The sequence below is a fragment of the Biomphalaria glabrata genome, chromosome 9 (genome assembly GCF_947242115.1).
Source record: "Biomphalaria glabrata chromosome 9, xgBioGlab47.1, whole genome shotgun sequence".
Classification (NCBI taxonomy): Eukaryota; Metazoa; Mollusca; class Gastropoda; family Planorbidae; genus Biomphalaria; species Biomphalaria glabrata.
This window is the reverse complement of record NC_074719.1, coordinates 24,869,709-24,883,219: the sequence shown is the minus strand read 5'-3', so window position 1 is coordinate 24,883,219 and position 13,511 is coordinate 24,869,709. Positions and strand designations below refer to the sequence as shown.

Genomic DNA, 13,511 nt, shown 5'->3' with positions numbered 1-13,511 from the left:
ACTGATAAGTTTGATCACTGAGATAATTGGGTCAATAATAAGTTTGATATTCAATGTATCCTTGCACAAAGTTATCCTTATAGAGATTATGTTTGGGATATTGTTATTTTATTTTTTTTAAAAGTAGGCTATTTCTCAGTCAAATCACGGGCTCAATCAATTGTTACTTTTGTCATCTTGTTCCAAGCCAACCCAACACTTTTAACGCAGTTCTTCATAGCATTGAATAAATACAGGTCTGAGTTTGTGTCTTTGACTCAGTGTTTGGAAATATTGCCAATAAGAATAATCTTCGTTTACTTTATTAACCTTTTAAAAATGACATGTAGAGACAATGTTTCTTTAGTTTCTTCATGATAAGTGATAAGAAGTTTCATTAATTTATATAGATATTTAAAATTAGTTAATTTAATATATTTCCATTTTTTATATGTTTAATCTGTGGGCACAACTGATTTCTGTAGGCGTTTGCGGACCGTATAAAACACTCTGGCGGGCCGCATGTGGCCCGCGGGTCGTAATTTGCCCACCACTGTTTTAGAGGATAGTTTCTTTTTGTCGTGTGCCAATTTCACGTGAATTGCGCAGAAAATTATCCAGAGGAAAAGGTATATTGGAATCGGAACATCAAAAGACGTATGATGAATAGTCATCAGGATTGGAAAATGGGAAAACAAGGGCATCAGGTTACAAATACAATTGACAAGGAAGTTGTTGCTATGATTGATGTAAAGAAGAAAAACAATGGAAGGAGATATTGCACGGACTGTTTCTATAAAATCAGAATATTTATAAATTTATTTATAAATGTTTTAGAAATTCACGTAAAAGATATGCTTATAAGAATTCAGAATTACTGAATGCACCTTTGTATTTTTTTTGAAAGCACACCTGACATAGTACACACTGATCCAATTCATACGTTATTAGATTTTAGGGAGGGAAAAAAAGAAGGTCAAAGATACATACAAGTAGGCCTACCTTAAACTATTAACAAAGTGGTGGCTAATCCAACTTTTTCTTTACGAAAAACATAACACGTTCGACAATGGAACAGACGACACTTTCGCAACGGGCAAATTTATTAAAAATGAAATCATTAAAAAAAATTAATTTAAAGTGATTGTTACGTTTTTAAGTTTTAAATCCAGAATAAAAAAAAACATTGTAATTTATTTTAGGTTGCATTGTTGCAAAAATGAACTATAGATAAATTGTAACAACTAAATTTTAAAATTTATTTGACACTCATTTTATAGTTGTTTAACAATCAATTAATGTAGCTAATTATAAAGTATGTGTATTATTAAGGCTCAACAAACAAACAAAAAACACGACACTTTTCTGATGGGAGAAGGACAGGGGGGGGGGGGGGGTGACACCCACCCTAGTGACTCCACTATGAGAGGCTACATTTTGAGATTTTGAGCCCAATGCCTATTCCACTGCCTTTTGTGGTAAATAGAACAACAAAATGATATCTAAATTGCCTCATCCAGTACCCTAAGATTAGATATTCCACTTAAAAATAATTGGGTCCAAATTAATATGTATCGACTCTCAAGACAATCACAATTCGAGTGTCTATTACTTGTATAGTTAAGTGCCCAAGACTACCTTGATACTAACTTCAATATGAAGAGGTTGTTTTGTTTTTTTTTTGGGGTTATTTTTTCCCCACCGATTATCAACATTAGTTTTCACCTAATCATGTTCCCTATCAGATATCTAAATAGATTAAGATATTCTGTTATAGGTCTAGGAGGAATGTAGATCTAGATAAGAATCTAATCTAGAATAGCTAGTTATTAGTAGATCTAGATGATCATGATGGAGTATGGACTATGACTAACTTAACTAGATCTAGTTAGATTCTAGTTACTATAGACTATACTATTGACAGATTCTTAGTATAAAAATAAAGTATAACTATTAATTTAATTAAAGTCTATTAATATTAGATCTATTTATTATTATTATTAATACTATAGTATTATACAATTAGTTAGTATTATGAGTAGATCTGTAGATTCTGTTTGTTTTTACTTTATTGATCTTTTATTTTATTAATGTAAACTAATGATGATTAATATTGTTGTAACTCTAAGGCAGGCACTCAACGAAAGACAGGTCAGCAACAGTAAACGATGTATTTATTTATTATAAGCATCAACAAATAGTAATACTTACTAATAGTTACTAGTTAGACTTGGACTTCTGCTATAAAGTCACAGGGAGTAATATGTCTTAAGTTCTAAGAGTCCTACTTCATACCAGAACACAGAACAGACCACCGACACACTTCCCAGTGTCGCTCCAGGTCTCCCACACAGTTTCCTAGTATCACACAGGACAGCACTCAGCAACAGACTGTTCAGACTCCCATGGCTTTTGCCAGATTCCCAACAGTCCTTCTTCCTGTCTAAACATGTCTTCCACTACTATTGTTTAGTAGTGCTCAGATGCGCACCATCAGTGTGGCTCGGGAGCGGAGTTACAGGAGTTACAACAATATATTATATAAGATAAGAAGATGTCATTATCATTTATTTAGATCTGTAGTGTATATAGATCTAGACTTTTATATATATATATATATATATATATTATTGTATAATAATATGATTATGATTGATTATCATTCAATCGTTTTTTTATATATCATGAATCATTATAAATGATTATCTCAAAGTGGCAATACTAATACTAGTCTAATAGCATGCACATCCATGAATGATAATTATCATGTCATTTAATTTCAAGTCATGGAATCCACATAACCATATTCATGAAACTATTGAAAAATCAAACAAAGCATTAGTGTTTGTTAAAAGAAATTTCTAGAAATCAAATAAAAACATATTATTTAACCTTGGTTAGGCAGATAATATAAAATCATTGAATATGTATCCTCAACTCAAGAAAACATTAGGAAACTGGAACAGACTCAAAATAGAGCAGTGAGATTCATAACTAAAGAATATTCACATTTGACTAGAGTAACACCTTTTGTAAAATCACTCAATTTAGAAAGCCTTCAGGACAGAAGACTCATAAAGTAAAGTAGCAATTATAGCCTATAAAACACTGAACCATAATCTTCAAAATACAAAAACAAAATGTAATAAAATGCTCAGAAAGACACAAAAGATAAAAGCACATTCCTCATTCCATATATGCTAGGACACATTTTTACAAATGTTCCTTCTTCCCTAGTGCTAGTGAATTCTGCATGCATGTCTAGATGCATGATGCGTAGGACGTAATCATCTTTTTTTTTAAGTAACGTCTGTAATATATAAGATGATACTTTTATATTTAATTATGATTTAATATGATTAAATTAGTGATTATAGTTTACACAATGAATACATTAATACATGATTTAATAAAGATTATACTACTTTTTCCTTTAACAGCTAACACTATAAGTGTGATTGGAATGTCTTTCTATAGATTAATGGAAGCTTATTTTGATAAGCCCATCAGCCTACGATCAAACAGGCTCATAATCTAACCCTCATCCCTTATATCAGTGTGAGTTGCAGGGGGAGGTTAAAACAACAGCTATACTGGTTACCAGGAATCTAAAAAACTGCCATCTGCTTTGGAGAAATGTAAAAAAAATGCAGGAACTTATCTAAAATTGGAAATGCGAAATGAAATGCTAAAATGTTGATTTTTGCTCCAAACTTAAAAGCAAATGAATTACAAATTATAGATCTATATATAGATCTAGATCTAAATAAAAGACTCTTTCGTCTAGTAGAGAGTAGAGACAGAGTCTAGATCTAAATCTAGTCTCTTTCATAGAAAATCTAGACTCTAGAATACTCTAGATCTATAGTATAATCTAGATCTAGATTGGACTAGATCTAGAATTGAGAGTATTAGTAGATGAGTAGGTCTTATGACTAAAGATACCTTTGTAGGCCCATGTTTTTATACTTTTGCTAAAAGCAATTTCAATTTTAAATAATCAAATAATTCTTTAAATCAACGAATCGTAATTAAAAAATGTTTAGCTTCTTCCATTAGACTAAAATCAGTGATTAAAATATGCTAAAAAACATTGTTTACATGCAACAGCAAAGGAGGATCAAAGTAATTCATAAAACTCTTAAACGCTCCACTTATTTGAAAATATTTTCATTAGTTTAAATACAAATATAAAATGAATATAATAATGTTTCAATCATTTCTTTTAACTTGTATAATGAAATAATGAAATGCAAAACTCAAAACAATATGGAGAAACAAAGACATAGCCGTCAACACTAAAATAAGACTTATGTGCTCCCTGGTAATGGCCACATTCTTATATGCTTACTTGTGAGTCTTGGAAGCTGACTGCAGAGCTAGAGAGGAGGTTCCTAGCAATGGAATTGAGATGCTACTGAATGATCCTAGGTATCACATTTAAAGACCACATGACATACTACATTAACTTTCAAGTTCTTCAGGGCTTGCAAACACCTTCCTTCAGGGAACAATACCAGGAAAAAGAAGAATAGGCAGACACAGAAAACGATGGGAAGACAACATAAAAGAATGGACAGGCCTGCCATTGAGAGAGGTTCTATCCAAGGCTAAAGACAGAGAAGAATGAAGAAAGACTCCACAAATCTTGTGTGGTGCCCCAACAGACTAAGGGATAAGTGGAGGTGAGGTGAAGGTGGTGATATAACGAAAGGTTAATTTTAAAAAATTTGCAGCTAAAGCAAAAGAAAAATTGGTCTTATCTTATCTTATAAGATGATGATTACGTCCTACGCGTCATGCATTTAGTCATGCATATTAACCAATGACTTAAATTCTGCCAAGTCACTGGTTTTCTTGGCTAGCTCAGGCAACCCATTCCATGCTCTAATAGCACTAGAGAAGAAGGAGTATTTGTACAAATTTGTCCTAGTATATGGGACAAGGAATTTTTTTTTATCTTTGTGTCTTTCAGAGTATTTTATTAAATTTTGTTTTTGTATTTGAAGATTATGATTCAGTGTTTTATGTATAATTGCTACTTTACTTTTGAGTCTTCTGTCCTGAAGGCTTTCTAAATTTAGTGATTTTACTAAAGGTGTTACTCTAGTCAAATGTGAATATTCCTTTGTTATGAATCTCACTGCTCTATTTTGTGTCTGTTCCAGTTTCTTAATGTTTTCTTGAGTTGAGGGGTCCCAAACAGAGGATGAATGTTCTATTATTGGCCTAACCAAGGTTAAATAACATTTTAGTTTTATGTTCTTATTTGATTTATAGAAATTTCTTTTAATAAACCCTAATGCTTTTTTTGATTTTTTTTATAGTTTCATCAATATGTGGATTCCATGACAGTTTTTCATTTATTATAACACCTAGGTATTTTGCGTTTTTAGTCTGTTACTGGTTTGCCATGAATAAGATAAGTGGAATTAATTTGTTTTAGTTTTTTTGTTACTCTTAACAACTGACATTTTTCTGGGTGGAAAGACATGCTCCAATTTGATTCCCATTTCTGTAATTCATCTAATTCTCTTTGTAAAATATCTGTGTCTTGTGTTGTTTTTATTGTTTTATGTATTATGTAATCGTCTGCAAATAATCTGACTTTTGTTCCTGAAGTAATGCAATTTGGTAAATCATTTATGTAAATTAAAAATAGTAGTGGACCTAAGACTGTTCCTTGAGGTACACCTCAGTTTACTGTTATCGGTGTTGATTTAGAGCCATTTATTATATTACAGTTTGTTCTCTCCCTATCAGAAAATCTTTAATTCACTGATGCAATGGACCATTAATGCCGAAATATTTTAATTTTTTAAGCAAACTATGGGAGTGAACTTTGTCAAAAGCCTTAGAAAAATATAGTAAGATAGCATCTATTTGTTCACTATTATCTAAACCTTTTGAAAAATCATCAATTAGTCCTATTAGTTGTGTTTCACATTATCTATATTTCCTAAAGCCATGTTGGTATGGTGTGAGGATATTATGTTTGTCTAATTGGTTTATGATGTTGCTACATATTATGTGTTCTAGGATTTTACATGTGATGTTGGTAAGTGATACTGGTCTGTAGTTTCCTGGGTCCGATTTTTCTCCTTTTTTAAAAAGGGGATGACATTAGCTTCTTTCCAGTCCTTTGGTACTCTGCCCTGGTTAAGTGGTGCCTGAAAGACTATTTTGAATACTGGTGCTAGCTCATTGCTTAGTTCTTTGAGTAATCTAGCTGGAATACCATCAGGTTCAGACGCTTTTTTTGGTTTGGTGTTGGCTAATAGATTTTGGATTCCATTTTCTTGTACTACTATATCTTCTATGTTGTCTACTTGGTTCAAATTAAGTAATATGTCTTTGTCTCCTGAGGCTGAGAATGCTGATGCAAAGTATTTGTTTAGGATGTTTGCTTTAGTTTCATTATCATTATTTATTATGTTATGTTCATCTTTTAATGGCACTATGCCTGTTGTTTCCATTTTCTTAGACTTAATGTATGACCATAGGTTTTTGTTGTTATATTTAGATATTACATTGTTTATGTATTCACTCTGCAGCTGTCTGCTTACTTTTTGGGTTAGGTGTTTAATTTTTATATACTTTTTGTAAACTCTTTCTGCCTTAGTTTCTTTAAATTTTCTATATAGTATATAGGTTTTCCTTCTGTTAACAAAGCTTTTTTAGTCTATTATTAAACCAGTATTTATTTATTTTGTTTGATGTGTATTTAGTTGGTATATGATTTTCTAAAATGCTTTTAAGTTGATTTTTAATGAAATTCCAGAGGTCATCGGCTGGTTGGTTAATGTCTTTTTCTAATAAGAATGTTTGTTGAAAGTTTAGTGCAGCTTGGTGTAGTTGTGTTTGGTTACATTTATTCCAGAGTAATATTTTTCTTTTGGGTTTTGTATTGGCTACTGCTTTTAGCTGACTGTGAATTTTTATGATCTCATGGTCTGATAGACCAGGGATAATATCATAATCAACTACTAATTCAGGTCTGTTGGTTAAGAAGAGATCTAATGTGTTGTTTAATCTAGTTGGCTTTTTAATGATTTGATCTAAACTTAGATTGTGTAAAGTTTCTATGAAAAGCTACATGTACAACATGTTCTGTTGGTAATAAATAATAAACATCTTTTGTAGAAAAATTTTACCTCTAGAGTAGAGTGCAATTGTACAAGTCATGTACGCTTAGATAATCATAATTAAACAAATTACACACTTTCAAGAGCAGTTTTATATTATTTAGATTGCTGGCAAAAAATAAATATTATTCCAAGAAATTTATTTTATTAATAAACTATTTTAATTTTACACATTGCCAAAAGCTGTTCTAGTCATTCTATAGAACGCCTAGGCCATGTCCTCCTTTTGTCTCTCTCTCTCTCTCTATATATATATATATATCATATTATATATAATATATCAACTAGATCTAAATAATAATGATATTTATAGTAATATTTTGTTTTTGTTGCAGAGACATTTGATATTTGTATACAAACTTAAAATTCATAAAACCCTTTTTGATGCTGAAATAAAACACAACTCCTTATGTGCGAACTATAATCAAACATAAAAAGGAAAATACAGACTAGATGAAAGACATCTGCTAGTACAGTCATCTGAAATTAAAAACTGAAATAGCCCTGCAAGGATGGCTGGTGTCGAACATGCTTTTACTACTGATGTTGGAAGTGTTACGATCAAATGTGAAAAGGAAGAAATTGATGAAAGTGATTTGATGACAAAGTCTACAGAAGAACCAAGTCTCAAAGGGTCACAGAAGGCTGAGGTCAGACAAAGCTTTGATACAGATATTAGGTTTCTGAAAATTGAGAAGACTGATGTGGATAAACAACCATCTGAAGAAATTCTAGATTATCAAACTTCTAATCTAATCACCGGATACCAGTGTCAGGTACTTTTTAAAATTTAAAAAAAAGCTATGCCTGGTCAATCCAGATTTATAGCTTAAATGTTTTCAGACCAAATCTATGTGAAATGTAAATTTGAGCTACTTTCCCCCTTTTTTTTTTTCAACCATTTCTTATCATAATGAATAACTCATTGAACATTCTGTTCATAATATTACAGTCTTTCATCCCACATAATCTACTTAAGGATTAAAAGATTTACATAGTTTAGTGCCTTATTGTTCAATACAAACAATTTAATAAAGCTATACCTTTAACATGAAATAACTTTTCTTTTTTTTTTTCATTGATGTTCACCCCTGAATTTTTTTTTGCAGGTAAATATCAGTAAGCAGAATAAAGAAATGACTTTGGAAAAAGATGTACTTTCTGCAGACTTACAAAATCAAACTGAAAAAAAACATTTGGGTGAAATTCTCTCAGCAAAGCAGAAAAAAGTATCAACAACTAATAAGTCTAAAAAAACACATGAATGTGAAACATGTCAGAAACGATTTTCTAGCACTTCACATTTAAAAAGACACCAAGTGGTTCATGGTGCTAAGGATGTATTTCAATGTCAGATATGTCAAGCAGGATTTTCTCAGTATCCAGATTTTAAAAGGCATCAGTTTGCTCATACAGGTGAAAAACCAATCAAATGTGAACTATGTCAAAAAGAATTTTCTAAATCTTTAACTTTAAAATATCACCAATATATGTTTCATGATGGTGAAAAACCTTTGAAATGTCAAATATGTGATAAAACCTTTACACGATTTAAAGATTTGAAAAATCACATTTTCGGTCATACTGGAGAAAAGCCATTTAAATGTATTATTTGTCAAAAAGAATTTTCTGATGCAAGCAATTTTAGAAGACACCAGCTTGTCCATACAGGAGTAAAACAGTTTAAATGTGGAACATGCCCGAAGGAATTTTTTTGCTCTTCAGATTTAAAAAGACACCTGGTGTTTCATGCTAGTGAAAAAACATTTAAATGCGTTGTGTGTAACAAAGAATTTTTTCAGTCTTCCCAGTTGAAAAGCCACCTTTATGTTCACGCTGTTGATAAACCTTTCAAATGTCAAGTATGTGAAAAAGAATTTTCTCGCTCTTCAGATTTGAAAAGTCACACCTTGGTTCATACTGGGGAAAAACCATTCAAATGTGAAATATGCCAGAAAGAATTTTCCATTTCAAGCAATTTCAAAAGACACCTGCTGGTTCACAGTAGTGAAAAACAATTTAAATGTCCAGTTTGTCAAAAAGAATTTTCTCGCCCTTCAGATGTAAAAAGACACCAACTTATTCATACTGGTGAAAAACCTTTTAAATGTCAATTATGCGCTAAAGAATTTGTTTGCATGCCACAATTAAAACTTCATCAGTTTGTCCATGCTGCTGAAGAAAAACCATTTCAATGTGAAATATGTCAAAAGAAATTTACTCGGTCTACTGATTTGAAAATTCACATGCTTTCTTATTCTGATAAAAAACCATTTCAATGTCAGATATGTCAAAAAGAATTTGTTCGATCTTCACTCTTGAAAAGACATCAGTTGGTTCATAGTGGGGAAAAACCATTTAAGTGCCAACTATGTCAAAAACAATATAGTCGCGCATCCCATTTAAAAAGGCACCAGTTAGTTCATTCTAAGGAAAAGCACTCTTCTGTCTTAGAAAGTGCTTCAAGCAATTGAAAAGGTTAGCTAGAGGTTATTGGTGGATTTTTTAACATATATATTTTAAAATCTGAAAGAAAGGAAGGTTGGAAATGTCTCTTAATAATTAGGTATTTATTTGGAATAGATTAGTAGCCATTTTTAGAAAAAAAATGTGTTAATATTGTTTGTATGTTTTTTTAATAAAAATTTCAAGATAAATTTTCACATTTAATTGATAGCATTGCATCTGGAAATAGCAGACACAAAACATAAAGTAATATTTAAAAATAGAAAGCACTTCTGTTACAGCTTTCTAAGAATTTTGTATCAGTCCATGTCTGTGCTACAATTTGTACATTAAAGAGGGTACTGTTCTTGACTTTCCTATTCCAACAACACTAACAGATCAACAACAGACGTCTCATTCTTATTGGTTCCTACAAACTGTATAAAAAAAAAAAATAGAATTCTTCATTCACACACAGTTTCAATTTTCCCCCTTCCTAAAAAAAAATATGTTGCAATAATAAATCTTGAACAACAGACACAATAAGACCAAAACAAAACAAGGTTACAAAAGACAGTTTGTGTGGAAACACAAACTCAAAATCGGCCCCCGAAGTAAAATGTTTTACATAATTCGGATAATCCTTCAGAGTTGAAGATAGTTTACTTCCTAGTCCAAACCTCCTGCAGGACGACGGGGGATGGGAGCAGGCAGGGTTTGAACCTTCGATCGTCGATAAATCCAAACGACAGTCTAGCGCGCAAACCGCACGACCAGTGGTCCACCCAGGTAGGCTTCAATATTTTCAGAAAGAAAATCCGAATGAAATTATATCAAAGACAAATGAGAGATAAGAATGGAGAAAGAAGGTTAACAGATCTTGTGTAGTGCCCCAACCATCCCACAGATCAAAGGATATGTGAAAGTGAATGTAAAGTTAGATGTGAACCTGGCCTAACTAGTTTGTGGTCTATAGGGCAGATGATGTAAAGTTCATCTGTTTTTGTGGCCTACGGTTAACGATGGTGTCATGTAGCCAGCACAACGACCAACCGCCTTTGCTTTTCCCCAACTAATGTCAGGTACCCATTAGAGCTGGGTAGACTCAGAAGTTGAAAATCCCAGTCTTCACCAGGATTCGAACCCGGGACCCTCTGTTCGAACTAAATAAGTTAATTGTTTTTAAAGGCTCAATCTCATATTCGAATACTCAAAAAAAAAAAAAATTTCCGCTATATAGAAAAAATGTTCACGAAAATGATGTTTATAAGATTACTATTCGTCTTAAATTAGGTCTAACATACTGCATACTAATTAGCTTTTTCTTATAAAAAACTGCTTGCATAATTAATTTTAAAAATTAGAATTTTCGCTTTCAGGAAAAAAAAAAGTAGCCGTTGCATCAGAACTTTGAATGGTCTAAAATATTGTGAAGTCGGATTTTCATTATCTCTTCTAGTTTACGAGATCTAAACGGGATGGACGGACAGACATTTCGCACAAAACTAATAGCGTCTTTTCCCCTTTCGGGGGCCGCTAAAAATTACAAAGCCATATGACTCTGATATGCCACATAGGTCCTATAGAGTGTTTCAGTTGAATCAAACAGCTTCAGGAATTTAAATGCTCTTTTCTTTAAACTGACTTCATGTTATGATTTTGTTTTTTACCTGCATTAAAAGCTCACATTGGCAGAAAGCTTTTTATGATTCATTTTCCACTTTCTTTTTCAAGATCCTTAACAAAGGAGCAGGATCAGTATATAGGTAGAGTGAAAAATTATTAAAAATAAATACATGCAACAAATTTAAGCATGCATGATAGTAGCATCAGGTTTGATAGCTGTGTTGTCTGTTCAACGAATATTCAAGAAAATTCACGCTGAGTAAGATTTACTGGTGGATTCAGTTATTTTTTTTGTTTTGTCATTATTGATTTGAGTTTTCTTTTAGCAAATGTTTAGTAAAATCTGCCTTGCTATTCTCTACCTCTGGCTCCTGAAGTAGTTCTCCCACCTTTCTGTCTCATTATTGCCAAGGTTGCAAATGTTTATACATTTTACTTTTAATTTTTTCATGCAGTAACACTCACAGTTAAATACAAGGGATTTCATAATTTAGGTCTTGTTTTTTCAAAATATTGTTCTCTGCATTTAAAACAAAGTAGTGAATAAGTAATCGGGAATGTCAGCTGGAAAAGATGTTCACTATTCTATCATATATAAGGCAGCAGTGTTAGTGCATTAAACTTTTGTGGCAGTTCTCCCAGGTATATCTGAAAGACTCTTAGTTTACTAAATTAGTAATAGGAAGCTACAATGCAATATGATTTTGGAAGAAATACTGATACTAACCCTAACAAATAGAAAATGTCAAGTATCTCTAATTTTTATGTGAGAAATTGAAATTGGATACAGGTACTTTTTTTTTAACTGTCCTAAGAGTGGTATCTTATTGCTGATAATACTTTTAGAACTGTAGGCCTATGGAAGCTGTTTGAACAAACTTCTTTTTGGGAAAGATAAGACAATGTAACTTATTACATCCCTATTAGCGATGGCTTGTATCCCAGATTAGAAGAGAGGCTAAAACTCCTCCATATTCCTTCTCTGTAACACATCACCTGTGCAGCTGTGCACCATAAAAAAAGGTCCCATGAGGAACGGTACATGGGCATTGACATGTTTGTTTTTGGCTTTCATCCAACCCCACCAGTGCAATGGGCTCTTTTTTTTTCTTCTTGTTTGCCCAATGGTTTCCTCTAATAACAGTTTCCACCTGAACACCTATGTGAGGCTAGAAACATTGCCCAGGGAAATTGACCAACCCTTGCAAGCTTCTCTTAGCAAAAATTTAAAGGATGTATGGTACCGGTACATTTAAATTAGTTTTCTAACTACTGCTCAATCTTAGTTGAATATGTATACTTTTTTGGACTGAATTCCCACAGGAGATTAAAGATTTCTTAAAGTATGCATATTTCATATTTCTGATTCTATATATAAGGTGCCAGACAGATTTTTAAAATATAAAAACAAGGCACTTGTAAACACCATTGTCAATTCAATGAAAAATGTTAAATAGCCATTCTAAGAAAGCCCCACTGAAAAAGTTGATTGCAAAAGATAATTTTCTTGTTCACCAAAATAAAATGATCTTCGTATGGATATGTTGTCAATGTTGTGTCACTTAAATAATGTGTATTTAAATAAGGCATATGTTGTTTTTTTACTGTTTCAAAATATACAATATTATTTGTACAATTGTAGTTTTTGTAGTTCAAATGGTATTTTAATGACAATTGTAATTATTAAATATTTTAATTTTTAATTTATTTTTCAAATAGGATTTTGTGCATCTCTTTCTTTAATGTAATTTGTCTTTTTAGTTGTTTTTTTTCCCCCTTCAAAACCACATACTTTTATCTCTAAATAGGTTTACCAACATTTTGTAATTTGTTGTTTATGAACATTAAGAAAAAAATAGTATGTAAAAGCTTTTGTGTTTGTGTGGTTTAATTAAATTTTTTAAATTAAAAATATATGTATTATGAAAGAACAAAAACTACTCAAGTTTTAAGGACTTGGTAATAAAATATACTGTATATGATTAATATAATATACAGTTTATAATAAACCAAAAAAAAAAGTTTATTCAATGCTTGAAAATGTATAAAAACCAATAAGCTGCAATGTCCACAAATAAAACTTGTTTGGCAATCAATAAAACCTTGTCACAGAGCCTTGTGAAATCAATATGCATAGAAGACTTTCATGGAAGGTCAGAATAATGTTTAGTATTCTTGTAATATTTAAATATAGTGAGAATACACTGAAATTGTTTATATTTAGATTTATAAAAACATGGATCCCTGATTGTTTGATATACTCTCTGGTCTAGGGATCCAACCTTTCCCACTTCCATCAACAACCATTTTGTGGGA

At 31.6% G+C, this 13,511-nt stretch overlaps 1 protein-coding gene across 3 annotated transcripts; it reads left to right on the top strand.

Annotated features, from left to right (window-relative positions):
- The first annotated feature begins 1,642 nt into the window (after positions 1-1,642).
- Positions 1,643-12,898, top strand: LOC106056323 (zinc finger protein OZF-like). Of its 3 annotated transcripts, none has more exons than XM_056040598.1 (3): positions 1,643-1,835; positions 7,460-7,900; positions 8,234-12,898. In XM_056040598.1, exons 2-3 carry the CDS (start codon positions 7,637-7,639, stop codon positions 9,596-9,598), a joined length of 1,629 nt encoding a protein of 542 aa, XP_055896573.1. In that variant the 5' UTR covers positions 1,643-1,835; positions 7,460-7,636; the 3' UTR covers positions 9,599-12,898. The 3 variants fall into 3 exon arrangements, with proteins under 3 accessions (XP_055896573.1, XP_055896570.1, XP_055896572.1); XM_056040595.1 differs by having other exon boundaries at positions 1,643-1,923; XM_056040597.1 differs by lacking the exon at positions 1,643-1,835 and adding an exon at positions 1,975-2,130.
- Positions 12,899-13,511: the final 613 nt, after the last annotated feature.

Excerpts from the sequence above, each read along its gene's own strand:
- LOC106056323 (XM_056040598.1), top strand. The coding sequence starts at position 7,637 with ATGGCTGGTGTCGAACATGCTTTTACTACTGATGTTGGAAGTGTTACG. Across the intron at positions 7,901-8,233 it reads TCACCGGATACCAGTGTCAG|GTAAATATCAGTAAGCAGAA; the intron begins GTACTTTTTAAA and ends TTTTTTTTGCAG.